This window comes from Cornus florida, unplaced genomic scaffold (assembly GCF_030987335.1).
Source record: "Cornus florida cultivar Cherokee Brave unplaced genomic scaffold, ASM3098733v1 CherokeeBrave_3.0.0_Hap2_Chr08, whole genome shotgun sequence".
Classification (NCBI taxonomy): domain Eukaryota; kingdom Viridiplantae; phylum Streptophyta; class Magnoliopsida; order Cornales; family Cornaceae; genus Cornus; species Cornus florida.
This window is the reverse complement of record NW_026775578.1, coordinates 22,290,798-22,317,100: the sequence shown is the minus strand read 5'-3', so window position 1 is coordinate 22,317,100 and position 26,303 is coordinate 22,290,798. Positions and strand designations below refer to the sequence as shown.

Genomic DNA, 26,303 nt, shown 5'->3' with positions numbered 1-26,303 from the left:
TTGTTACATTTTTTTTAAAGTTATTTTTGTTTTTTTTTTTTCCTTTTCGGAAAATAAAGAGAGTTATTTAATTGAATTTTTTTATAATTTTGCCATAAATCTTATTTGTGTTTGTTCAGAAAGTTTGATAAAAAATTTCTTTAAATAACTATTTTTTTTATTTAAATAAATTGAAAAAAGTTTAAATATATATATTTTTGTATGAATATAATAAATAGTAATATATTTTTGCCTACGTAATATATATATATATATTTCCAAAGTTTTAGCTAGGTAATGTTGTTTATAATGTTGGCCCCCCCAACCTCAAAATCCTGGCTCCACCCCTGGCGTAATGGTAGAGTGTTTTGCGATTCGACTAAAAAACTTAAGTTACCAGGTGGGGCTAACATCTAACTCATATATATGCATTCACTTTCCGTCAAAATTCGGATTACTCCTATTAGGGGTGGCACACTTGGACACCTTTCGGGTTGGACAGTTAGCATGACACGGGATCAATGATTGAATATGGCTCTAATACCAATTATAGCGGGTCAAATGCTTTGCGATCCGACCAAAAAAGTTAAGCTATAATGTAGGGATAGCACCCAACACATCTTCACTTCCTATCCAGATTCGAACAAGCCTCCCTTTGTAAACTTAAGCCAATCACTTGGGTACATTACACTATGTTATACACATACTAAAAAGATTGACTAAAATTAAATATATCAACTACAGGAATTTAGTTTAGTGGTACTCTTTATCTTTCAAAATAAAAAGTTGACGTTGCTGTCTATTCAATTTAACCCAAAATTCACGTTAGGACATGACCCAAAACTCAAATATTTAATCCAATCTAGCTTAAGTGAAAATTGGATTTCTGTTTATACCTGGATCAATGTGCTTATGACCACGTAAAAATTTATTAAGAAAAATGATACATTCTCCTAATTTAGAAGATGCTAAATAAGAAATGCATGAGTGGAGTGTGAGTCTTATTACATAATTTCAAGGCGATATTATGTGGCGTGAGAATGTATCCTAATTTTTATTTGCTAACGATGCTTCAGGAGTAGTTACAACTTTAATCGATTGGTTTACCCTAACTTTAATGTTAAAAATACAGTGGAAACAACTTGTTCACACAATTGCCGAATTTGCCGGGGTCACTTTTCACCTTTCAAATTTGAAGGGCAAGAGTGGAAGTTAACATACAAGTAAAGTGTGTGACTTCATTTATTGTCAACGTAAAAATAAATATAAAAAGAAAAATAATAAAATGATTGGCTGGGCGTTTCAAATTTCACCCGATCCACTACAATTGAAGCATGGAGTAATATATATATATATATTCGGAATATAGTTATATATAGACATCGTCTCAACAAAGACGTTGGTAAAGTATGCTTCATGATATAATATTAGTAGTAATAGTCCTTTCTCTGTCCATGGAATTTTGAAAGAAAAAAAAAAAAACAGTGAAAGCATGTAACCCCACACCACACCACACCACAACCTGCCATTAGAGGCACAATTTCCCTCACAACATGCCAACAACGTCCCATTTAACCTGTAAATTTAACAATATTTTCTACACAAAAATCAATTACATACCTATAATATAAAATAAAGATCAAAGGGCTGCTTGTGTGTATAGTCCATTGCAGGTGCTGTGCCAGCCCACAGCCACAGCCACGCATATATCACATAATCAATCAATATAAGAAGTCTCAACATCCTAAACTTCTGCAATTATGATAAAGTTAATTTCATCCTAAACTTCTTTTCAGTCTTATTCACCAAAAGAAGATTTTTTATTTTTATTTTTATTTTTATTTTTTCCTTCTCTATAAATTCTTCTTTTCTTTATTAATTGTTAATCTACCCCCATTTTTTTTTTCTTCCTTTCTTTTATTTTGTGCTTTTTTTTTTCCTCACTCCATGTTTAGAAGAAATTCGGATTCTCTAAATATTGAGACTAGTAAAAAAGATACAGCAATTACAACAATTGCGTAATATCGAATTAAGAACCCTTTTATATATATATACACCATTAAACTTTTTTAATCGGAACAAAAACCTCTAACGCAATATAGTTGAGTGTAGAGACTACAACCTCCGTGCATATATATATATATATATATATATACTTTTTTTGTCTCCAAATAAGTGTCATTTTTTTTTTTTGTTTGTCCTAAAATAATAGACCACTTTTCTTTTTCAAATAATATATTTCACATATTTTCATATATATCTTTTGAGTTTAAAATTTCAAACTTAAATATTAAAAACTTAAAAAGATAAATTAGTAATTTTTGACAATGTATATCTTACTTGTCCCATTAAATTAAGATTGAGGGAGTATATAGAATTTACAAATTCAAAGTGAGTAATGATGGTGACATTTGTCTTTTAATTGTACGGTATTTTCTTATATATATATATATATAGATATAAGTGCACTAGAAATGGAATCAATATGGTACCAAATTATGCTGAATACAAACGGATTATCTGTGTGTCACTATGTCGCCGACCCAATTGAATGTGGGTCCTACGAACCCACATGTTCCACATTTCTATGTCGTTTTTAGTTCGATAGAGTCGAATTACTATTAAACAGATATTATGAAATCTGTATCAAGACTTTTGAGCATGTTTGGTAACTGTAATGTTTTTTTAGGTAGTATTGTTTTAATACTAATTAGAGGCATATTTCGTAACAATTATTTGTTACAAGATTTTGAAACCTAAAAATATAAATATAATAATTAATTTAAAAATATCATTTTAGAGTTATTATTATTACTGATATATTTTATCAAATATAAACAACAAATTAGTGTTGAACTTTTGATCATTATTCACATACAAAATAAATTAACATTTACCAAACACATTGCGGCCAAAAACACTCTATATATATATATAAAAAAAAAAAAAAAAAAAAAAAACCAACCAAACAAGCCATTGGTGTGCCAAAGCTGAGTATTAGTGTATCAACTGTTCAAAAAAATCTATCCATGATACTTTAATATTATCAAAAATAAAAGATTGATGGTCGAAGATAACCATATCAATGAAAGACACAGTGCAAGACAATCATTTCAATGAATGACACATTACAACCTTATTATTTCTTCCGTCTCATAATAAATGTCCCTTATGGACAGTAGAACTTTTAAAGATAACATGTAATTATTGCACTATTTTTTTTTGAAAAGTACAAAATTATCATTTCAAGTTTAAATATATATAATGTATTTTATGAAAGATGCGAAATGTGTTGTTTAAATTTGATAAGTGAACAAGTAATTTGAGATAATTCAAAAAAAAAAAATGAATAATTATTATAGGACAGATGGAGTATAATTTATGTTTCAATCTAGTGAAAAATTATATTTACCTTACATTTAAAATTTGTTTATGCCTAATTTTTTAAGTGCTAATAAATTAGGATACATTATTAAATGGTACCCTAAGGGATAATATTTAGGTTAACAAATGACAAATCATACCCTTGCTTATTAAATTTTGATAATTTTCAATTTGAAAAAGACACCAACGTTCATTAATGTCCATTAAATTACATTCTTTAAATCTTATCAATTATAAATAAAAAACACATACGTGGGAGAAACAATAACAATAATTGGTGTTACTTATAAGTCCCACCACAAGTCTTATGTGCAAGTGTCTCTCTCTAGTCTTGACATGGCCTCCTCCGCTCACAACGAACACCACCTCCCTAACCCGTACGGCACCATCACAGCTCCGCCGCCAACGCCGTCGATCCAACCCAACCCTCTCTCCTCATCGGACGCCGCCGCTGCGGACGTTCTCTCCCGACTCCTTCATCGCCTCCCACCCAATCTCTCCCTCCCTACTCGCCGCTCACCACCACCCACCACCTCTCCTCCCCTCATCTCTTTCTCCGACCCAAACCCAACTCTCCTAACCAACCTTCTCTCTGCTTCTTCTCAACTCGGTTTCTTCCAACTCACCCACCACTCAATACCCTCCCAACTCGCTCACTCAGCCGAGTCCGATTCACTCTCTCTTTTCAACCTCCCTCACGATCAGAAACAGCTGTTTTTCCCCAAAAACTGGCCCCACGGCTATGACGGCGATGACGACGAAGATAACGGTGGAACGGGTGACTCGTTCTGTTTCGACTCGTCTTGTTCTACTGAGTCAACCGAGTTGTCTTTAGCTTCTCTGGGAGAGTTCGCACGTGAAATGGAGAGAGTGGGATTGGAGGTCATCGGAGCGCTATCCTGCGCAGTGGGTTTTGAGAACCCGGTCCGGGAGGACCTCAGTCGGGTCTGTTCGTTGATGTGGGTATCCGAGGGCACAACCGGTAATAAACCGGCTATGTCGGGTAAGTTTTACCCGTTTATAGTCGGTTTACAGTATCAGATCAGGTGCCAGAAATATTCTTTGTTGTCGGACTCGGGTTGGGTTTCTGTGTCGCCCCAGGTCGACTCGGTCTTGGTCACACTTGGTGACATTGCTCAGGTGAAGTTTCATTGGCTTTGCGACTTCTTTTTTCATTTTTTATATACATAATATTTGATTTTGACATGATCCGACTTGATTGTATTCGAGTGTGGATTGGACCAGGTTAAAAGCGGGTAAACCAGTTTAGATGTTTGAAATGGGCCTGACAGTGGACCCCACTTAACCTAACCAATCGACTAGGGTTTTATTTTCTAGTATTTTCTTTTGACACGTAATAGGTAATGTAATGACTAACTATGAGATGGTAGAAAATGACTTGATGACTTACTACAATTTGTATGGATGGTTGCATTTTTGTATCCATATAAATTGAATACTAATTGTTAGTGGTTGTGTAGAATCATAATACGTAAATTGTAACCATTCGAATAAAACAATACATAAATTGCTACTGCAATGAATGAGACATGTTTTTTAATTCCAACTGATTTAAATGATTTTTCCCCCTTTATTCGCTCTTAAAATGAGGACGTTTTGGTATTTTACCTTTTGACCTTGTTGCTCTTTCACATTGAAGGAGTGGGGTGTGTGTGTGTGTGTCTTTTGGGTAAGGAGAAGTGTTTCTAGCTTCATTGTACCTAAAAGCATTTGCATTTATAAACCCTACAAAATTAATTTTATATCCAACATACTTTAAAGCTTTAGACATATATTCCCCTAAATAAATAAATGTACAAACCACCTTCATTTCTGGTACAACTTTAAAAGTAGTAATCAATGAATATCATATTTAATCCCAATGCAACATCGTAGTTTTATGAGTTTATGTAAGATTGAAATTTAACATTTTAGTGGGTTATGCTTAGTGGAATGTTGTACTCGAAATTGTATGTCATCTTTGTTGTCAAAAATACAGAAAAAGAAAATAAGACGATGCTAAACTCACTCGAAATTAGAACTACCGAGGTTTCAGAATTCAGGTTACAATAGTTGGTCCGTACAGAACTAGTGTTACATTAAGACATGTGAAATACCAATATACCCCCCAATTGATTGGTAATCATGAAACTAAAAATAAAAAAAAATGATAATGATAATCTTAATTATAAGGTCATGTTTCCCTCCTATACTCTGTTTCAACATATAATTAAAATTCTTGTGAAGTTTTGCGAATGCTTGTCTTTAGCCTGATTAACGAAGCTAAATGATCATTAATTCAAACAGGTTTGGAGCAATGGGAAATTAAAGAAAGTAAGAGGAAGGCCAGTGCCAAGCTTGAAAGATGGCAACGACACACGGTGCATATCAATGTCACTGCTGCTCACTCTTCCTATAGACAGCACCGTCTCCACCATCATTCCAGGGCTAGTTGCCGGTGGCGGCGAAGAAGATGAAATCAATAGAGATGATGGTGGTCGTGTGGATATTATTGGAGAAGTTAGAGTCTTCAACTCATTTCCTTTCGAGGACTATGCTTGGAGAGTCTACCATGAAAGGCTTCTTCTCAAGGACCCGCTCGACAGACACCGTGTCTAAGTTTTGCTGCTTTTGATTTGTAGTTTGTTTCTGATGTGTTGCTGTTTTCCTTTTGCTTAGTGACACAAAGATCTCTCTTGTATTTTTGCTTGAAATCCCTCATTTATGATTGGGAGCCAAATTTTAGTTGTGTATGATTGTAATTGAGTTTGACAATTTGGTATTGTAAAAGTTTAAAATGAGAGAAATGTTGTAACTTATTCATGTTAATGCTCCCTTTCAAGTGTGGCCCTAATGCATAGAAAAATGGACTTCTATCAAAGTATTATTACGTGTTGGTATTTAATTTAGATTTTTTATTACTAATGATACTTTATCATCAATATCGTATTATTACGTGTTGGTATTTAATCCATTGACACTATATCATCAATATTCCACCAAGGTAGGTGGATTTGTCTTGGAGCATGAGTCATTTATGTGAATGTATTGCTTGTAACTAAGGTAGGGCCAAGGGCCCATTAAATGTTTTCTTTTTCGAAAGTTCAGGCCCATTAAAACACTGCAAAGGAAGGGCTATCCTACTATTAAGTGTAAGTCATTTTTATACCATTTTATTTAAATTAAAGTCCATCTTATATATATATAAACTGAAAATTTATAGATATCTTGAGAACTTTACATAGAAAAAACTGAAAATCTCTCACTAAGCTGTTCATTCTCCCTATTTAAGTGCAGATTTTGTAGTCCTCTATATATGTTATAAAGTTCAAGGAACAAAAATAACCTGTTATGAATTTAGTTCAAAGTTTTAACCAAATTTTCTACAATTCTAAATCAAAACTACCAATTCTCGCAAAGATAACGATTATGGTCTTTAAACACACAATTGTGTTTGTAATGGGAGCTATTTGCTTCTTTTTCCAGCAAGTTTCTGGTCCTCCTCTTGTGGAAAGCTTCAAAGTGATGCAAAGGGGGTGGTGGAGGAGTTAATTAATCAGGTGGTCTCAACACTCCTTTCTTGTTCTCTACTGTGGTGGAAGATATAAGGGGGTGGTGTGTATATATATTATATATATATATATATATGCTCCAATTCATAGGTAACCATGTGGCTTTTGAATAAAGTTTTATTTCTCTTCGGATACATTTTCTTACCTTCAGATTCATATATATAGGCAGATTCAAATTCTTTCTTTATTCATGGAGTAAATTCATTGATAATATATTTTCTTGCCATTGAAGAAAGGAAAAAAAAAAAAAACAAATTTTTTTTCTTTGTTAAACATTTCCAATCTTTTATTTCCTTTGTTCTCAAATAGTTCAAAATGAGGCTGAGATTTCTGTATGCCATTCTTCAATCATCAGGTAAAAAAATACAGTTTTTTCTTAATTCTTTTAATTTTTTGTGTAATTTTTTTTTTCTTTTTTTGCAGTGCCGATTCTTTCTGTTATTGCATGAATCAACTCAAAAATTTCAGGTTTCGAACTGTTTCGATGCTTTTGTTGCATTTTTTTTATATAAATTGATTGTTTCTTATTGCCATATAACATTGATCAAATATGAGTGAGTATGAAATGGTGATGCTGTCATAGATAAGATTTGAATGATATTAACAACAAATTAAAAGTAAGAGTTTGAATGATATTAATTATTTAGTGGTATACACAAATACACAAGTATATCTCTTTAATCTTTGTTCTTAGAATTCTCTGTCTTCTTTGTAAGGAAAAGCCATGATTTTTATTTTATATGAAAGATATGTTATATACATTAAATTTAGCAAAATTCACATGAAAGATATGTTATATATAGTTTTTTTTAAAAATTTATTTCAATCAAAACCATACAATGTTTGGCATTCACCGTTGTCCAATAGTTAGTTACTTTATTGAACTATATCATTTAATTTAATGTTTGGCTTTTATTCACAAGTTGACAAAAATATTACAATTTATTGACTATGTAATGTTACACATATATAGTCATAAGTTAACTATATGAGTGTGTCATATATTGATATATGTTTATATATAATGAGTGTCATATTGTCGGTTTAAAATTAATTTTTCTTGAAATTTTATGAAGTTTTACAGACGTGTAGCATTTTTTTTTTTTTTTGGGTGACTCAAATGATTTTCAGTTTAACTCTTACTGAGAAAAAATTCTGTTGAACTATAAGATCACTTCCATTGGGTTTTCGGTGAGGTCAATCTAAGTAGGAGAAACATTTCGATTTTTTTAATCTAAACAACCGAAATAAATTATATTTGGTTCTGAATTATTTTACCACTTTTAAGTCTAGAAAAGCCAAAGTGAACAAAATTTCGAAAAAAAAAAAAATATTAACTCGTTTTCTCTTATAATTTTGAATCTGAAAGACATGGCCAAATTATTTATTTATTTTTATTTCAGTTAATCTTATCACTTAAATTCTATAAAATCGAATTGATTCCTTGAATTATCTTTTCTTATCATTTGGTTCAACTTTTCTGTTCTTTCCTTCTTCTTCTTTTACTTTTTATCTTTTTGTTTCCTGAATAGTTAAGTCACACGCACCCAATTTTTTTTAATTTTTTTTTCTTCCTTGAGGAGTCAAAATCATAACCTTCTATTTGAAAGAAGGAAGAGACAGCACTTTCCAAGTCCATGGTTGAATTTTATATTTATTGAGTTTTTCTGGTTGTGTGAATTATAAAATACTCAATTATAATAAAATGGATTGCAATATTGTATAATATGTATTTCACAAGGAATGTTATGTTTGACAATAATGAATGCATGGTTTGAATTTCGAATTGGATATAATTTAATTTGAATTTCAAATTAAATTTCTTTTAATCTCAACGGGATTCAATATTCCCAAATGCAACATAAATTTTAAAACAAGAATTGTCTAATTTTCCTTAAGATGGCATGAAAATGTAGATTTAGGTTGTATATTACTCAATGTACAGTTATCAAACCTAAAATTGAATCAACCAAAATCAACTCATAAAGTTGTAACCAAAAACACATACACGTGGAATCTCATTCTGTTAAACGGGTTACATAGAATTGATGTCTTGAATTTAATTTTTTTTAATTATAATTCCAAGACAGCAATTCCATGCAATGAGAATATCAATTTTATTTTGAGTATTTTTTCTTTCTTTTCCTTTGGGCCAGATATATTTTGTCATGCTCACATTATCTAATTTAATTTGAAATTAAAACAAAATTTGGTTTTGAATTGCCTTTCTGACTCAACTCATTTCCAAGATTTTTGTCAATCCAAGTTAATTTCACATAATTTTAAGTGAACCATTCTTCGAAGCAATCAAAAGCAATATAGTTCGCCAAAAGTACATGGCTAGACATATGTATACAACATATACAACTTACAAGTAGATGCACAAATAAATAAAGTTGTGTTTGTTTAAATTAATTTTTTTTTGAATTTCAAGACGTCAATTTCGTATTTCCAAACACAATGTAAAAGTAATAGTAGTTAAAATTGTCGAATTAATAAGAAATGCCTTTATAGAAACTAGAAATAAAATGTGAATTAGTTTGTAATGAAAAAAGAAATATTAAAAAAGAAAATTTGTACAAAAACTCACTCAATTGGGATTACAACAAGGAGAATATAATCTTTCGGAGTGATGACAAAGAAGTTGATAGTTTGGCCACCTAATTAAAAATAATGATAAATAGTTCAGAAGTCGAATGTATTTAATTACTCCATATTTTATATGAGTTGAGATGACATCTTGTGTCATTAAATACAATGATGTCATCTTTGCATTTTCTTTACTCTCATAAATTTTTTCGAATGTATCTTACTCTGGTTATCAATATCATTGACAAAGAAATGTCTAAGGTTCGAATCTCTCTTCCTACTAGGCATGTAAATAAAGAAAGCTGATATCGTAATAAACACAAGGCAAAAACCTACTTATCCAGTGGTGACTGTAAGCAGTAAGTAGCTATCAACTTAATCTTCCTGAAAAGACATCCAAACAGTCCCTAACTATCAAAGAGTATAAAGTAATGAAAAAAAGATAGTCCCTATCAAAAAAATGATCTCTCCAATTTGTTAATATTTTATAATTCTTTTATAGATTGCATTTTGTAGGTTATGAGTATTAATAGGACACCTTTTGATAAGTTGGAAGAATTGGGTGGCAAGCAAACACATGATAAGATGTGTTTGGCATTTCATTGTTGCTGTGAAGGTAGAACCAGCTTCTGAAGTTGTCTTAACTTGGAAAAAAAGCGATGGGTCACCTATCAAACAAACAACACCCAAAAGAAGTCAAATGACAAAAGTGCACAAAACAAGGCATATATGCTGGTGCACAAAAAGAAGAAAATGAGGGTTCCTTAGCCTTTACTTTTCTCAAACATAAAGCTACCCATAATTTGGGCTTAATATGATTGGCTTTCAAAACAAACTAGGGTTAATAAGAGCCTTAATGATGCATCAATTGCAGTTGAGGGGTTGTTGGGGACAAGGAAAGATATATATATAGTAGGGTCCTCATCAAGTGGTAATATAGTTTTAAGAATATATATATTGAGTGCAATACAATTATCACCTTGTAATTTGTGTTAATCTGTTATTAACAAATTTTATAATTTAGTTTTAAATTTGTTGGATTAAAAACCAAAAAAAAAAACACTTAATTCACATGATGTAACGATTTTCAAAACGCGTCGCCATATGTAAAAGAGGGACATTTCTTTATAAGTGGAGAAACGTCCCCTTTTCAAGTAACGTAAAATGTCACATATATATATATTAAAATTAACACTTCGTATGCTAATTCTTCAAAAATTACCTCAAGAAAGGTAGGAGACAAACAAAGATTACAACTATAAGTTTAATTTGATATGATCGAGTAACTTCTGATTTGGGTATCACACTAAAGCTCTTAATTTTCGTTATAAATTGATTTTGCTGGCTTAATGGTAATTTTGGATTAAGCACTAATTGATAATAATCCTACTTCGTTTCTTATTTTTTATTATTATATCTTGGGGTGGTGGTGGTCTCCTCTGTCCCTTTGCAACCTCATCAAGACAAAACCAACCCCACAAAATAACAAACATGCTTATATATAAATTAGATTATATATATATATATATATATATATATATATACCATATTACTATTTTAAAATAGCTAAAGTAAAGAAGAGAAGCTAGGCGTGACACCACTTTAAGAAAAACTGCATTGATGTCTCTACCACAAATTATCAAACTATCTGATTTTCGTCCAAGCAAAAAGTGGACTCAATCACTAAGAATCCTATCATGCATTAAAAGTACCCCATATGTAATTATGGGTAAATTGTAAAAAATAAAAATTCTCAATTAGATTGTTGCCAAAAAAAAAAAAAAAAAACTCTTTAAATTATTATTAATTTAACAAAATTTCTTTGAATTAACTTAAATTAAAAATCAAGTAACCTGCTAAGTCACATAAAGCACTGCAAGTGCGGACAGAAAAAAGACAAAATTTAAGTCACATATAACAAGAACGAGAACGAGAGCGAGAGTAACACTCGTTTAAAAGAATTATGTGACTTGAGTCACCTATGATGCATGGAACCTAAATTTTTCTCCTTTTTATGACTATCTTACCCTTCTATCATTTTTACGATCATTTTGACACATTGGCCCTCTAATATTAATTATAATTCTCATCAAAAGTCATATACACTCTCTCTCTCTCTCTCTCTCTCTCTCTCTCTCATACTAAAAAAAAAAGTGTTAGGGCTTGTCAGTCGCCCCTATGTAAGTTTCAAACAGCTCTGGTGGGTACGTTATAAACATTAACAATATTCTCACACACACACACGCACACACATTGCTTCTAATGATTAACTCAATTTTTAGGTTTGGGCAAATTAACTGTGATACTCAGACACCTTTCAAAAATAAATAAATAAATATATAAAAGAACTTTGATATTTAGAGTACTTGATGATATGATGGATTAGGTGAGATTAGGGAAGAAACAAAGAGGGTCGGTTTGAAGTGGTTTCAGTGTTCGTAAAGGACCCCTTGCTTTTCAGTTCATTCTCTCTTGTGTCACAGATGACAACTCAGAAAGAAAATAATAATTCTATTGCAGAGACAGGGAATCCAATTATTATTGTTATTTTTATTATATTTAAACTCTTAGATAGGGTGTAACTTAAATATATAAATTCTTCAACACGTCTCTTCACGTGTGTATTTTTTTTGGTTCAATACGTATTTTTTTAATTTTTTAATTAGGGTGACGGTGAGGTTTGAATTTGAGACATTTGACATTAATACCATGTTAACTACTCATCTATTCTAAAAGATTAAGTTAAATATATATATCCTTCAATACAAATTGGGCAAAAGTTTACCATTTTTTATTCTCTTAATCACACACATGAATCCCAAAAGCTGCATAATAAACATCACATTTAAGATGAAAGATAGAATTTTTGCAACCACAAGAAAATGATAACGAGTGTGTGGTATGATGGTTGACAAACTAGTAATTTTCGTTCTATCAAACAAATGAGCGTTAGCTTGAATTTTTTTTTTTTTTTTTTTTCTCTTGAGGACAAGAATGTTAGTGAGTTAGTGATTAGAGGGAATGAAGAAGATACAAGACTCGAATGCGAAACTTTTAAACGCTGTAACAACTCAACTATTTGGACAACAAGAGAGGTAATATAAGCGGGTATATTTACATTTCCTAAATCTTTCATTAATCTATGGTCTTTGTGAAGAATTCATTTGCAAATTTTTGATTGTTTGGGGAATTTCTTGCAACATTAGGAGGGTGTTTACCAATAAATTATAATTTTACCTTGTGATAGACACACATTACAATGCGGGCCCTTCCATTTTATGGACCCACCTAGGAGAAGCGCTCAAACGTAACTCCCCTCTCATGGATTCCTTGGCTTTTACAGTTTTTACTAGCAATTGGTAATTATTTGATCATTAAAGTAATTTGGCAAACAGTTTCACCTTACAAATTGGATGTTGGGAACTTGGGGCGCAGAAGAATGCTCTTAAAGCCTACACGGGAATTTATCAGGTTTCAGTGCATATAGAACCGAGACTCTATATATTTGGTGATGAATTATTAAATATTCTAAGATGTTCGGTAATAGTATCGGTATGGGTTTTAAAGTTTTACTAGCATGTCGTAGATGAATGACCAGTAATATTAAAAGAATCAAATGAAGAGAATTTTGAAAGTGGGGAGTTTGAATTTATATAGAATCATCTTTAAAAAAAAATTCTTAAGAGGGAACGAACTATTTGTAACCGTAATTGATTATGGAATGTTCTAACAAGTCTGACACTATCATCCTTTACAAAATAAATAAAAGTAGTGATAGGGGAATCGAAAAGGAATTTTCGAATTAGTATCGAATTTGACGTGGTTGAGTATTTTTATTACGTATTAAATAATTATTTTTTGAAAACTGTTTAAATAGATGAGGTAGACAAAAACACATCAGATTCAATACTTATTCGTAGTTAATTCATTGATCTTCCTATCATTATTCAATAAATAAATAAAATAAAAGAGCAGTGATAGGAGAATCGAAAGGTATCTCCCGAATTAATCACTGTCATTATTCAATAAATAAATAAAATAAAAGAGCAATGATAGGAGAATCGAACGGTATCCCCCGAATTAATCACTGAACCTGACGTGTTTTGGCCAAGTCAGATTCTCACTCCTTTTGTGTGAGGAAACAAAAGAGTCCATTACGTGCAGGTAAAAAAATAAAAAGAAAGGTGAGAAGGTGATTGTGAAAAAGGATTACTGGAAAGCTCAGAAGTCTCCAAAATTAGAGAAAACTTATTTTATCATTTTTTTTAGGAATCAACTTATCTTTATCTTATTATGTAGTATCTTTTAGAAAAAAAATTCATAATGATTTAATTTGATATATTTAGTCAGTGACCAGTGTAAATTCCAAAATATTGAATTACTGCTGGAGAAGAAAACTTATATAAAATCCTAGATAGAGAGAGAGCCAATCATGAATCAAATAGCGATGTTATGAATACTTCCAAATTTTTGTACATGATTTGAATACAAGATGATCATGTAATTTTTAAAATTACATCATTGAGTAATACCTAAATCTATTGAGAAATTTGTAGAAAAAATTCTTTAAATATTTATGATCTCTTACCAACATATATGTAATTGTGTGTGTGTATATATATTTCTATTTGTATATATCCACTTTCTTCCAATTATCTTCACACAATGTTCATCGCTCCATTACCTTCTCAAACAAAAAAAAAATTTCAAATTTATTTTAGGGGTGAGATAACACATAATGGTTCTTTTACTCTTTATGTGCAAAAAGTTTTAGAGGTGCCAAATCACGTTAGATTCGATCATTTTTTCGGAGTAACCCTTGACACTCTTATCATTTTCTTAAAATAAAATAAAATAAAAAAATGTAGAGAATTTACAAGCATGTTGATGCCTAGGCCCATGGGCCACATAGTTCACATTACGGAAAAAGATTGAAGGTGAAGAACCAGTAAACTTTGAAATTACTCCTCTCTGTCTCTATCTCCATCTCCATCTCCATCTCTCTCTCTCTCTCTCTCTCTCTCTCTAGATTTGCGAACTAAACTATGGAGAAGGAAGTAGTTAGAAATGGATCAAAAGGAAAATCTGAGAAAGACTTCTCTCCCTCCAACAACAATGACCAAACCTATTTCTTGAAGACAGCCCTTCTCACCAAACCGAAATAAACAAATCAAACACAGTAACAGGTTAGTCTCTCTCTATCTCTTTCTCTCTGATATGTTCTTTTCTTTCTCTATATTTCCTGCTCTCTCCTCTCTCTCACACATCTCATCACTCCCCCTCTGATGCAGCCACCTCGCCGGAAAACACCACTCTTCCCCTCCGAAACAATGAAGCACGCCGGTCGCAAATCCAACAATCTCTCCATATTCGTCGTCGTCTTCTCCATATTCCTCTTCGGATGCTTCATGTACAATGAAGACGTCAAGTCCATTGCAGAGTTTCCATTTTCGTCCAGGCCTAAAGCTCAAGAAATCCAAGAAGAACCCTCCAAAACCAACAACGACCCAGTTCAAGAAATCGACAAAAAAGGCGATGAGCGCGAATTTTCGATTAATTCAAGAACTGTAGTGGAAACAGAGGTTGGGAATTCAGACGAGAATACCCAAGAAAGTATGGCTCTGAAATCGAGTGTATCGAAAGAAGATGAGCAAAACGTCGAATGGCCTGCCGTCGACGATGACGACGACGAAGAGATTGAATTGCCACCGGAAAGCTGTGATCTTTATACTGGGGATTGGGTGTTTGATAATACGACTTACCCACTGTACAAAGAGGAAGAATGTGAGTTTCTCACAGCTCAAGTGACTTGCATGAGAAATGGAAGAAAGGACTCAATGTATCAAAATTGGAGGTGGCAACCCAGAGATTGTTCTTTGCCCAAGTAAGAATTTTGATTCTTGAATTCCCAATTTTTATTTTATCAGTTACTGTTTTCAATTGGGATTTTGTGTGTGTTTGTGTGTGATAATGATTACTACATGTTTGTTGAAGGTTCAAAGCAAAATTGTTGCTTGAGAAACTAAGGAATAAGAGGCTTATGTTTGTTGGGGACTCATTGAATCGGAACCAATGGGAGTCCATGATCTGTTTCGTTCAATCAATAGTTCCTCCGGGCAAGAAGAGCTTGAACAAGACCGGCTCTCTCTCTGTTTTCAGAGTTGAGGTCTCTCTCTCTCTCTCTCTCTCTCTCTCTCTCACACACACACACACACAGCAATAATTGTCTGTAATGATGATTAATTGGACATTTGGACTATATTCCCCGATGATAATCATTATGCAGATCTATAATTTTCTCTTTTTAATCTTTTGGGTGATAATCAGAAGGACTAGAGAAACACAGTGAACTTTACCAAATTTATTATGTGTTGGCATATATGAAGGGAAGACAGACAAGACTTTTATTTTGGGCCAATTGATACTTTCCTTGTCCTGAACACAAGCTCACACAGCTTAAATCTCGTCCAATCACTGGTTTATTATTGTAAAGTTGAGGTTGTTGAATTGTCTTGCTTTTGTGTTGAAATGTGAATGTGTTACTTAGGTTTTAATAAAATTGACTTGGACACCTCAATGTCCAGAGAGCATTTTCACCTAATATTGGTGGTGAGGGTGGTTGTTATTTGCAAGTTTGGTGGATTTGGTGGACAAACCTTGATTAATTAGTATAATCTAGTTTATATCAGAAAACTGATAAAAGGGCTGGTGTGACATATTTTATGTTTTCATCATTGGTCATCATTTTCTTAATGTGGACCTTTTTTCTGTTCACGTGTCTTCTAAGGTATCATATAGTCCACCATTGGTTACATGCAATTCTAGTTCCAAGAACTGAATTGGACGTCTCAATATTCGAAGAGCATTTTAGGGTTGTGTCACATCTAGCAGATATGGTGCGTGATTAATGCAAATTTGTTGAATTTGGTGGACAAATATTAATTAATCATTAATCTAATTTATATTAGGAAATTGGGAAAAGAGCGATAGTGACATATTGCATGTTTGCATTAATTATTCTTCCTTTTATTATTGTGGAATTTTTTGTTTTGTTTTTTATTTTTTGTTTTGAAAACAGTATAGTCACATACTCTACAATTCACGTGTTACTATTATTAAGCTCAACTTGGGCTTATTTTTATTAATTTAGACCTAATATGAGATTCGAAAAATAAATAAAGTGGTATAGTTGGTAGGACTGATTAGAAACCTAAGTAACACTTCTTTTGAAATTAATCACTCATTTCATTTGAATTAATTTGCAGGACTATAATGCTACAGTGGAGTTCTATTGGGCCCCATTTCTGGTGGAGTCAAATTCAGATGATCCAAACATGCACAGTATATTGAATCGTATTATTATGCCCAATTCAATCAAAAAACATGGCGAGAACTGGAAGAGTGTGGACTACCTCATCTTCAACACATATATTTGGTGGATGAACACTGCCGCAATGAAAGTCCTGTAAGTAGCATATGAAATGTCTCTCTATTTACAATACAACTATTTCAGTAAGATCATGTGGTTGATTTTTTTTTTTTTTTTTTTTCATTTGTGGGGTACGTGTGATCGAAACAGACGAGGATCGTTCGATGAAGGGGACACAGAATACGACGAGATCGAACGGCCAGTAGCATATAGGAGAGTTTTGAGGACATGGGCTAAGTGGGTGGACAGAAATATTGATCCCAATCATACCACAGTTTTTTTCATGAGCATGTCTCCACTTCATATCAAGTAATACACTTAAAAGTCCCTCATGTTGTGATTAATTAATTAATTGAAATTATTTTGTGACAAAACTAATGCACATTAATATATACTACGTATATAGTATGATGTTATTTGAATATATAATGAAAATTGTGCATGGAAATGTGGAATAGGAGTTTGGACTGGGAAAACCCTGATGGTATCAAGTGTGCCAAGGAGACCATTCCAATTCTGAACACATCAATGCCACTGAATGTGGGCACGGACCGCCGGCTCTTCGTAGCTGCGGCGAATGTGACACGGTCGATGAAGGTGCCGGTCCACTTCCTCAACATAACCACCCTCTCTGAGTACCGGAAAGACGCGCACACCTCCGTCCACACCATCAGACAAGGCAAGATGCTCACGCCGGAGCAGCAGGCCGACCCTCTCACTTATGCAGATTGCATCCATTGGTGCCTCCCCGGCTTGCCGGACACGTGGAACGAGTTCCTCTACACACGTATAATTTCTCGCTCTTGACACGAGTGAACCCACATTTTCTTCTTTTTTTTTTTTCTTTTTTTCTTTCATCCCACAAAATTGTTCTCATTTTTGTGCTTTTGTGTACCCAATACCACCTCAGTTTTTTATTTTATTGTTGTAAGCTCTTATAATTTCCCCCAATTTTATGTTGTAGATTCTTGAAACTTTGTTTTCTAGGGTCGGGTCGGGTCAATTTCTGGTTCATTGTTGAGCCCATTTGGATTAAGGTAGCAATTGTTTAAGCATGCAAAGTCATGTGGACAATGTAATACATGTACATCAAGGCTGAACTGTATTATCAATTTGTTGGAAAGAAAATAAAAGTCAATACATAATTGTAAGTAACACCTAAATTGCAACTTGTATTTTTCTTAACTATGATTGTTTGTAGTTTTATCTTAATATTCGTTTTACCTGCAGCACATGGGGTTTGTTAGCACCAAAAATTGGTATAATGATTTCGTATGATTATGGTACCCCCACAAGAGTGGGTAAAAACTGATTTGTGAACCTTAATCCATGGGTCAACTTTCTCCCAAAAAAATAAGGTATTTAGTATACTTTGATTTAATATGCTGAAATAGATATTGGGTGCGCCCTGTGTATCGTAAATGTTATATATGCATATGCACGTATTGTATACATAGAGTACAGATAAACCCGATGCACGGTGCGCCAAGTGCATCAAATATCTTCTCCAAAGAGACTCCTCATTCACACAAAAATTAATATATTATTTAATATTTTAATTATGTATTATTTAATTTTTTATTTACATATCAATTAATCCCGAAATTATATAATAATTTATTGGACCAATTTCTTTCAAATTCGAGGATGGTGAGGTGTCAACTACAAAGAAGGCCCATTTTGTTCCCCAACCCTTTGCCAGGAAGACCCGTTTTGGTTCCCAACCCTCTACCATGAATTGAACACTCATTCTCAATGAAGTGGTCTCTGGGGCAACATATATATTTACATTTACAGTAATATTTTATCCTACTTTATTTTCAAGCCCTTTAGTTTAGTGTAATTCCAATCATTCGTGCCTTACTTTATTTGTAACTCATTTGAATCCAAATATAATCTCAAATATTTGTTTTTTTTTTTTCAGTTCCATGAATAATGAGCTGTATCTATTAAATAGATGAACAAAAACCGAACACTCTTTAGAGCTGGATATATGGAGTATTTAACTTCTTGAAAATCATTCAAGATATATATCATTTTCCATATTTTATTGAGCAAATTGAATACCACTAATGTCTAAATTGAATGATTGTTTAGCAATTATTGAAATAATAGGAATCGCTGTTAATGAATTAAATGTAACTCTTAACTAATTACTTCATTAAGTCTAAAAGTAAACATTACCATGCATAATTAAACATTTAAACACGTACCACATATAAATACATTATAATTTATACACAAACAAATCCACTACAAACAGCATATATATATATATATATATATATATATATATATAGGGCCCTGAACAGTCCCACGTACCACAACACAGAACTACTAGCTAGATTAAACAACTTACAGCATGACCATATATATATATATATATATATACATATATATATATATATTAAACTTGATGACGGTGATGTCGATATTGATTGATCAGTCACTGGCACTCTTGGTTCTGTACTTGGACTCGTCAATGGAGATACCCTCCTCTTTAGCACGCTCTTCTCCAGACTTGTCCATGGTGCTGCCCACCTTTCTTTCCCATTTCTTTGTATCCCTCATGTCCTATATGCAGCTCCTTCCTTATCTGCCCTCCTCGGCTCCTCCCTATAAAATATACATATATATATATATATTTCAATTTTATTTATTTTTCAAATTACACATTTATTGAAAAATAATAATATAACTCAATCATGACCATTTTATGTGAATGAAAATGAAGTCATGCAATCCTATCATCTCTCACATAAATGTAGTGTAGACAAGTCAAATATCGCAACTTATATATGTATATATCTACAGATATACATATATATTTATATATGTGTGTGTGTGTGTGTATATATATATGTATGTATATGCACCTTCAGCTAGGCGTTATTGAGCTTCAAGGCTTTTGCCCGCAGTGCCTCCAGGGACAACGGTCTCTCCTTGCCTTGCCTTTTCGTCGAGTTCCCTTTTTTTTGTTCTGTTGTTGCCATTTTCGTTGCTTTATAAGTTGTCAATAAAAGGAGACTCACTGGAACGATTAAACCTGGTAGATAAGTAATATTGTAATAACTCTCCACCTTTTACGGTGACGGAAAGGACAATTTATAGTAGATTTTGTTGTAGTGGTGATGAGTTGGTGATTGGATGACGCGTGGTGGGTGACAAGGCAGATGGAATGGCACGTGTCACTTGTTCATCATAAACCATCACAAAATTTCTGTATGCGTGCCACGTCGTTCTATTCTCTCGGTCCTGTCGGTTGTAGTGATGATGATCAACAATATCATTGAATTTTTTTTTTTTTTTAACTCCTTGTCCACTAATCTCCACAGCTGATCAACAATCAATTAATTAACGTTTTTGTGGTGTGCGTCTATTATGAAGCAATGAAATCTTCTCGAGTTTGATTTTTTTTTTTAGGAATTTTAAGCAATGGTAATAAATGGATAAAGCATAATTACAATGTGGGTCATTTAGCCCAAAACTGGGACAACAAAGACGCCCAAAATTAGAGACGACGCTGCCAACTTTATTATCGTTGAGAAATTGTATCAGCCAATTGTGCCCTAAATAATTCTATCTACCCCTCCCCTTCCCCCTTCCCCCTTCCCCCTTCCCCCTTCCCCTTGACTTTCTCTTATTTATTTATTTTTTTTTTTTTCGGAAGGTATTCTCTTTTTTAGTTTGAGTGAGTGAATGAGAGGGGAATCTTTTCAAAAAAAAAAAAAAAAAAAAGATTTTAAATAAAATTTTTTATTTTTAATTAAAAATCTTTTGAATTAAAATTTTGGGGATCGTGTGCTGGAATAATGCAGTCGGTCGGCCCACCACTAAGTTCTGTCTCCTTATCTGATGGAAAGTAGACATCTGATGAAGGAAATACTGTAGAACCAAAGACTTTGGGGAAAAGTTTTTTGTCTTCTTCTGTCGGCAGGATAAGAGGAATCTTTACTTTTTGGGTGGATTCATCTTGTCCATCAAGTGACTGGTGAGAAAGTCCCAATAGTCGGCTACTGTAGGCTCATCTTCAGAAATAAGATCTTCATTGGGATCTTGTGCATACCCAGCGAGACAGGAAAACTGATTACCTTCTTGACTGGTTTGGCTAGAGACTGACACCATGGATGCATCATCTCGTACTGTAGGTGTGGAGGAATCAAAAGATTTAACAAATTTGGTCCTCATAAAATCCATGCATTTAACCATTAAATCGGCTTCGGTAATTAATGGTTGTTGTTTTCTGATCATATCTTTAACAAGTTCAAATGGGTTAAAGATTTCGGGTTCTGGAATAGTTAACTTTGGAACCTTATCCATGTATTCCAGTGTTTTCTTTCTGATATGATGGAGGAGGGCTTGGATAGGGTCTTGAGTCATGCCGGACCACCATCGGTAATAAAAGATCCTCTGAAGGACTGGTAACTTGTCAGTGGTATAACCACATTGGAAATCCCATTTCCAAATCCAAGGGATTCCAAATTCAGTAAAGAATAAGAGGGTGGATTTCCCTACAGGAATATTATCCTGTCCCCGTAATTGAGGATGAAATTGTTGCCATGGCAAGTATAACTACCGAATTGACTCTGGCAAAATATCCAGATCAGGGCCAAATATAGCCCACCAGGGTATAACCCAGTTTGGGAAATCAGCCTTAACTGATTGAGGGCATATCTTGAAGAACCAAGAATGCTTATGCTTCGGATTTTGATAAAAGAACGAATATGTCCAAACTGAGATATAATCCCAATAATTGTAACTGTGACCATAGGATATTTTCCTTGGCAAATTAGGATTTAATCCCCAGTCACTAGGCCGTATAAGCCTCTTAAAGATAGCTTTACTATAAGTAAGAGGACTATCTTTGGAATTCGGAAATTGCTTCGTGTGGTTGATCTCCACAGAGGAAGTTTCAGTAAGAATGGCTTCATAGATATATCTATGGCGACCATCCGGTGCAGCATATTGTTGAGTTTGGAAATATCTGGATTTCACTTCCCAAGGATCTGGCATCCATTGCTCATCCTGAGAATCTAGTACCAATACTGTCTGAACATACCTTTGATTAGGTATCCATGGAGTCTCTTGTTCAAGAACCTCTTTCATGGTTGGTTTCTGTTGTTTCTGTTGTGTAGTGCTGCTTCCTTTAGAAGGTGTGTTGAGCAGATCAGCAACATGATCCAAATATGGAAATTGATCATCATTTAGTGGTATAACCACTTTGGCCTTAGCTTTGTTTTTACCACGAGCCTTTGGAGTATTACCCCGGCCCTGCCCATGGGGGGGGCTGATTCATGAACCCTGCAAAAATTCACAAGTTAGAAAATCAGGTAAAGAATTAGAACTGCCTTTAATATATTCAATAGAAAAATCAAAAGCAGATAAATCAGCTTGCCAACCAGCAAATACCTGTTTGGAAACCAAATTCTTTACATCTTTTTCCAGTACTTGTTTAGCAGCACTACAATCAATGCGTAACAAGAATTTCTGATTGATTAAATCATCTTGGAATTTATAAATGCATTTAACCAAAGAAAGAATTTCCTTTTTGATGGTTGAATAATTTAATTGTGCATTTTTCCAAGTTCCTGAAGTGAAGCGAACAAGCTCTTCTGTTCCTGTATTTGGATTCTTCTGTTTAAGAATACCACCATATCCAATATTGGATGCATCTGTTTCCACAATTTTGAACCATGAAGAATTGGCTAGAGCTAAGCAAGGAATTTGTTTGGCTCTGAGTTTAATCTTCTGGACGGCCTTGGTGTGTTCCAAAGTCCATGGGGAAGGAGATTTCCTTAACCTGTTGTACAAAATTGTTGTATCCTGTGCAAGATCTCTGTAGTGATTTCGAATATAATTCAAACTACCCAGAAACCTTTGAAGCTGAGTTTTATCCTTAATTTCATCTGGAAATTTAGAAGCAAACTCAATACTGCGATTAATAGGTCTAATTTTCCCATCACAAATTTCATGACCAAGAAATCTGACCTTAGTTAAAAACAGTTTTAGTTTAGGAGCAGAAACTACTAAACCACTGCGGTAAATAACATCTTTGAAAATTTTCAAGTGTTTATAATGCTGATCGATTGATTTTGAAAATATGAGAATATCATCAATATAAACAATAGAAAATTCAGTAAAAGGATTAAATATGTCATTCAAAATATGTTGAAATTCTGAAGGGGCATTTTTTAATCCAAATGGCATTACTGTCCATTCGTACTGTCCAAAAGGTACGCAAAAAGCTGTTTTGTACCTGTCCTCTTCTGCAATCTGTACCTGGTAATATCCAGATTTAAGATCAAATTTAGAAAAGATTACAGCAGATTGTAACCTATCTAAAAGATCTTTGATGTTGGGAATTGGGTATCGGATCCAACTCAAAGCTAAATTAAGTGGTCGATAATCAATAACCAATCGAGGAATTCCTCGTTCTTTTTCAGCATTTTTATTGACATAAAAAGCTCTGCAACTCCAGGGGGAGTAGCTATTAGTGACAAGCTTCTTTGCCATTAGAGAGCTGATTTCAGTTTTGCATAATTCCAAGTAGTCAGCTTTCATGTGGCTGGGACTAGCTTTAGAAGGAATCATGAGATCGGTAAATCCCTTTTCATAGGGTAAAGAAACAATATGCTCTTTCTTGCCCAAAAAGCATTAGGAATCTCACTACAGATTTCCTTTAGAAAGTTTTGTCGTATTGACTCAATTTTCTGTTGCTCAGTGGGTTGTACCAATCTTTGATTAATTGCTAAGGAGGATACCTCCTTTTGCAAATAATTCAGTTGATTTTCCTTAAAGATAATATTATCTTTAAGAGCATTGATATGCTTGTTTACTGGTGGGGTCAAAAACTGAAAAGTGATTGACTGACCATGTAAATTAGAGCATATCCTATGAGAATCAATTTTCTTAATTGGCATGATCAAAGCTAAAAAGGGGGTGCCCAAAATAACTTGTTGTGCCATATTCCTGATGAGTAAGAAAGTAGATGGTAAACAAATACCTTCTTTACAAATGAAAACATGATTAAGTTTATACTTAATCTGCATCTTACCACCACTTGCACTGGTAAGACCTTGAGTGGTTTTCTCAAAATATTGAGTAGGAACCAATCCTTCCTGGATGCAGTTTATATCTGCACCACTATCAACTAAGGCAATAGCATTAGTGATAGTGTACTCTTGATTAATTACCAAATTGATAGAGATATACCATTTTTGGTAAGTAACTTGATTCAAGAGTTGAAGATAATTCGTGCTTTCGGTTTGAGGGACTTCAATCTGGGATGATGAAGTTTCACTTACAGATGCTGCTTTTAAAAGAGTAATTTCCAGTTCCATCTTATGTTGACGAGACTTTAACTGGCGAATTTCTTCTTTTAAAAGATTAATCTCCATCTTGAGATCAAGGAGATTAGCAGGACGAAAATTTTGTCCTTGGTGTTCTAATCTGCTTAGAACTTCTTTCATGCTGTAATGATTTTCTGCTCTCAGAAAATCTGGATTATCCGTATCCTCATTAGATCGTGCCAGAGCAGAACCTATTTCAAAGACTTTCATCTTGATTTGAGGATCCTGGATATGATCTATAAGATCCAATAAGGATTGTTGAGTCGAAGTCAAAATATTTAAGCTTAACCCATTCATCTCAACAATTGCCTTATAGTAATCATCATGAGAGGGATTACAGGAACATCTAGGATTTCCAATTTCTGCTTCAGAGGAAGAAGAAGACTGTAATTCCATAACAACCTCCCCATAATCAGCTGATGATTCTGATTCAGAAGAACTAGTATTAAGTAACAATTTACTTAATTGAAGTCTCAGTTCATCTTCTATGTGAAGACTACTGAGTTTCTCCTTAGTTCTGCACTTATTTGCATAGTGGCCTATACGTCCACATTTGAAACATTTAGCCTCAACTTTGGGCTTTCCTTTACCTTTTGCTTTAGGAATATATTTCCTTTTAGGCTTAGTATACTGTCTAGAATTATCCTTTTCCTTTGAATAATTCTTTCTTTTGGAATACTTCCTTTTATAAGGTTTTTCAACCTTATTTCTTTTCCTAGGTTTAGGATAAGATAAGGGAGTCTGGTAGGCAAATTGATCACAAAATTCACCTACTTCTTTCCTACCAGTTAATCTTTGTGCTTTTAACTGGGATTGTAACCTCAGATCATTACAGAGAGCTAGACCTTCCTGGATTACAATGTTGACTAATCCACCATAGGTATAGTTTCTGTAAGAGATAGAGATACCATTATTCATATCTCTAAGCTTTTTCCTGATTCTTTCAGCAAAGAAGGTTGGTAAACCATCTACAAATTTGGCTTTCCAGTGCTCATGATTTGCATCATTAAGTTGGAGAACCTTTGCCAAGAATACATCTTTGTACCACCGGAAATGAGTTAAAGATGGACATCTTAGATTCTGTAGAAGTTCACGACTCCGTTCACTATTAGCGCCTTCGGGGCCAACAAAATGTTGGATAATAGTGGTGATGAGGGTATAAACCGCATCTGAAGCAGGTCCGAGTTGTTGGGTAGCTTCATCTTTAACTATCTTGGTAGCAGAAAAGATTTCAGCTTTCTGAATGTCGGTGAGAACATTATCCCACCATCCTTTAAGGATGCCTGTAAAACCAGCAACGACAAATTTAGCAATGGTTGGGTCAGTATTGTTGTTGATTTTACAAACTTGGCTATACATCAACATTTGATGAATAACCTCGTAAATCTGATAATCAGATTTCCCATCTATGTTCCATTCATAAATGGTCTTGCCATGAAAAGATTTCTGTGTATGAAAATAATCTTCTTCATACAATTTATCTTGAGGTGTGGGTCTGGGATAATAATATCTACTCGGAGCAGGGGCTGTATTTGAGTGGATATTCTTATCATAGACAATTCTGTTTAACTCAGGTATCTGAGAAAAATCAGTTTGGAAGGCCTCAATATGAGATAACACATCATCAGAATCAGAACCTATTTCAGATTGATCATGGGATAAAGTCTGAATTTTAAGTCCTTGAATTTTCTGAGTAAGAAGAGTAAGGAATTCTTCATTCTTCTTAGGATGTGAAAGATTGAAGCCTTTAACTTTAATTGCAGGTTTGACCAATGCTTTGGATAAAGAAACTTCAGGAGGAGAAGTCTTATCAGTAATACACTTAGTATTAATTGTATTTAATACTGTGTCTATTCCTGTTTCAATTCTCCCAAGCTGAGATCCTATCGTTTACAAACAAACACTCGTATAATTGTTCTGCCTGTAAACATGAGAAATGTCTTTCTTAGTAGCAGTACAGGATGGATCAATTATTTTAGGTTGGCTATAAGCCTTGGCTTC

At 33.5% G+C, this 26,303-nt stretch overlaps 2 protein-coding genes across 3 annotated transcripts; both read left to right on the top strand.

The window, feature by feature from the left end:
• Window positions 1-3,632: 3,632 nt before the first annotated feature.
• On the top strand, window positions 3,633-6,192 carry LOC132270777 (gibberellin 2-beta-dioxygenase 3). Its single transcript, XM_059771979.1, has 2 exons — window positions 3,633-4,503; window positions 5,671-6,192. The coding sequence occupies exons 1-2, from the start codon at window positions 3,700-3,702 to the stop codon at window positions 5,980-5,982; spliced, it is 1,116 nt and encodes a 371-aa protein (XP_059627962.1). The 5' UTR covers window positions 3,633-3,699; the 3' UTR covers window positions 5,983-6,192.
• Window positions 6,193-14,442: 8,250 nt separating this feature from the next.
• Window positions 14,443-17,803, top strand: LOC132270776 (xylan O-acetyltransferase 1-like). Of its 2 annotated transcripts, XM_059771978.1 has the most exons (6): window positions 14,443-14,710; window positions 14,816-15,408; window positions 15,519-15,690; window positions 16,790-16,989; window positions 17,104-17,262; window positions 17,412-17,803. In XM_059771978.1, exons 2-6 carry the CDS (start codon window positions 14,855-14,857, stop codon window positions 17,758-17,760), a joined length of 1,434 nt encoding a protein of 477 aa, XP_059627961.1. In that variant the 5' UTR covers window positions 14,443-14,710; window positions 14,816-14,854; the 3' UTR covers window positions 17,761-17,803. The 2 variants fall into 2 exon arrangements, with proteins under 2 accessions (XP_059627961.1, XP_059627960.1); XM_059771977.1 differs by lacking the exon at window positions 14,443-14,710 and having other exon boundaries at window positions 14,717-15,408.
• The last annotated feature ends 8,500 nt before the right edge of the window (window positions 17,804-26,303 follow it).